The sequence below is a fragment of the Apis dorsata genome, unplaced genomic scaffold (genome assembly GCF_000469605.1).
Source record: "Apis dorsata unplaced genomic scaffold, Apis dorsata 1.3 scaffold_87, whole genome shotgun sequence".
Lineage (NCBI taxonomy): Eukaryota > Metazoa > Arthropoda > Insecta > Hymenoptera > Apidae > Apis > Apis dorsata.
The window spans coordinates 315,780-318,304 of NW_006263385.1; the positions used below are offsets into that span (position 1 = coordinate 315,780).

At 32.8% G+C, this 2,525-nt stretch overlaps 1 protein-coding gene and 1 long non-coding RNA gene across 2 annotated transcripts in view; one reads left to right on the forward strand and one right to left on the reverse strand.

Annotated features, from left to right (window-relative positions):
* The window catches only part of LOC102670609 (sodium/potassium-transporting ATPase subunit alpha), a 123,004-nt gene that overhangs the window by 3,429 nt on the left and 117,050 nt on the right, over nt 1–2,525 (reverse strand). The window contains exon 8 of the mRNA XM_006611329.1: nt 1,300–1,394. Coding sequence (XP_006611392.1) covers nt 1,300–1,394 — 95 coding nt within the window. The remainder of the gene's footprint in view (nt 1–1,299; nt 1,395–2,525) is intronic.
* The window catches only part of LOC116185034, a 14,252-nt gene that overhangs the window by 1,472 nt on the left and 10,255 nt on the right, over nt 1–2,525 (forward strand). The window lies entirely within an intron of this gene.

Below are 2,525 nucleotides of genomic sequence, written 5' to 3' on the forward strand. Positions count from 1 at the left end.
TTTCAAACGTGCGAAGAAATTGATTCTCGATCGATTGGATCTTGTTAACGCATCACGTGTTAAATTTTTCTGAATGATTTTTACTATTTTTTATTGTTTCGTTTCCTTCTTTCGAACGGAGTGCAGACGAAAGTGTACACAATAAAAAACGATATAAAAAAGAACACTTCATCATTGTCGCGTGCAGTAATAACAAAATAAAGATCAAGCGAGTGACCATCGAGACAATGAGAGATCTGTAGTTCAGAAAACAAAATGTACGATTCCGACATTTCAGTAGACACTCTGTCAATGAAGTGTAACAATCATGTGTCGTGTATGTGTGCGTACCTGTGCGTGCACGCATACGTACGCGTCGAGTACGATGCGTGAAATAGATCAAATGATTTTTATTGATAATTTAAATAATAGTTTTCGAAATAAATATGGATCATTTTCAATGATTAATCTGAGAACGTGAACCGTTTAAAAATTCGTCAGAGATGTTCGATGCAGAGAATCTTTTATTAAATAATCATTAGAAAATCATTAATCAGAAAACTTAGTAAAAACTTAAATAAAAATATTCAATTAAAAACTAACAGATTTTTAAGATTATCATTCTTAAAAATAAATTCTTCTTAATATAGAAAATCAAAGTTCAATGATTTATCTCGAGCATCGCTAACATCTCCAATAAAAATTCTAAAATCGAAGCACTTTTTTAGAAAAGCTATTCAAAAAATATAAAAATTCCAATGTCGATGTCTAGTTCAAATAAAAAAGATTACAAAAAAAGAAAAAAAAACTACTATGTCTCTCAAAATAATCATTAGTAAACATTTGACCATTTCCAACGCATCATATCGGATCGATGGAAAATATTACATCGGCTTTCTCGTAATAGATTCATTTTACGAATATGAAAAATATTCTTAATTCTAAATTAATTCATCGATTATACTTGGACTCGTCGCATAAACGATTTTAAATTATCACATAAACAAAAACCAATAGATAAAAAAGTCGTTATTAGATTATAACGATTCTAAAATATCTACGAAATTAATTACACAATTTCAAAAGTTAACGTGTTTTAAATTAAAGCAAATTAATCTATTTTTGCATTCACAAAACCGACATCACTTTTCCACCGATCCAATGTATATATACTCATGTCTCTGTATAAGTGTGTCTCTGTACGTTGCGTGTCGTGTTTATTAATGTGTTATGGCGTCTGCAGCATGGATGTGAGTGCATGGAATTTTTCTGCTAGGTAGTAGTATATTGGTTTCTCTGGTGGGTAGTTGGGAGACCCACCTTCGGTTGACAAGATTGTCTCTGTAAGGATCGCGGGGCTGCCGTTTCATAATGTCCGACTCCGGTGCCTCGTAAGCTAGCGAGATGGCCGGCACCTGCCATCCACCATTGATTAGAAAAAATACGTGTACCAGGCACCCCGTACACCGTATATAAGATAGTATAGAAAATATATATATATATATATGTACATGTATGCATATTTACATTATATTTACAAAATTTAAATTGTGCGCCGGTGCATTCAAAAGAGTCAGGAATCGTCACGTGACCTGGATTGGAACAAACATGGCCGACCAGAGAAAGAGGTTGCACAGGTTATTAGATCTTCTCGTATTTTTTGGATTTTGGATTTTCTTTCGTGCTTCTTCCAAAAGAAAATTAATGAAAAATCGAAGAACTCTCTTTTGGAGAAAGAATGGTAATTGAATATTAGTATAATTATCGTAATTTGTTTATTTATTTACTTTTCGACAGTGACAGGAGAATTGTAAAAAATTTTATCAATCCTCGAGTCACGAAATTTACTAAATATTAATCTGTATAAAAATATTGATAATATTATTATTATATTTCAATTTCTTTTTTCCAAATTCCCCACTCTTTCGTGCACCCCGAGTACGTAAAAATTCAAGCTTCATTTTTGTTAGTATCTTCAGGCACGTGATCCCTCGACGCACAGAGAGACTGATTGTTATTGTTAAAAAAATTCGTTTTTACGTAGAATATTTATATAGAAAGGATAATTTAGAGACGAATGGTTTCAATTCGAAAGATGATCAGTTTGAAAAAGGAAATAATAAACAGGCTCTCTAACCGTACGAGGGATCAACAAACAACCTTGTTCCTCCCCCTGTTATCATATAGAAATGCAGATCGGGTCGGTGAGATGGGCGACGATTAGCAAGAAATTTTCGTTCGGCAAAAAAGGTAGGTATTCTCATAATAATAAAAAATATATATTCTCGTTCGACGGTCGTTAGAAAGTTGCCAGTCGCAGAAGTGGTAGAAGGCAGCGGCGGTAGGCACAGCGCATTACAGAATAAAATGTGAGAGGACTGTAAAGAATAAAAAACTGCAAAGAAGAAATCATGACGCCTAAAAAATGTACAAAGTGTGCTATATCTTTTTTATGATTATTTTTTTTTTCCCTTTTTTTTTTTTTTTCTGTAGAGATTTTTAGTATCGACTTTTAGTGTCGTTTGTCCCGATTTCTATTTTTTTTT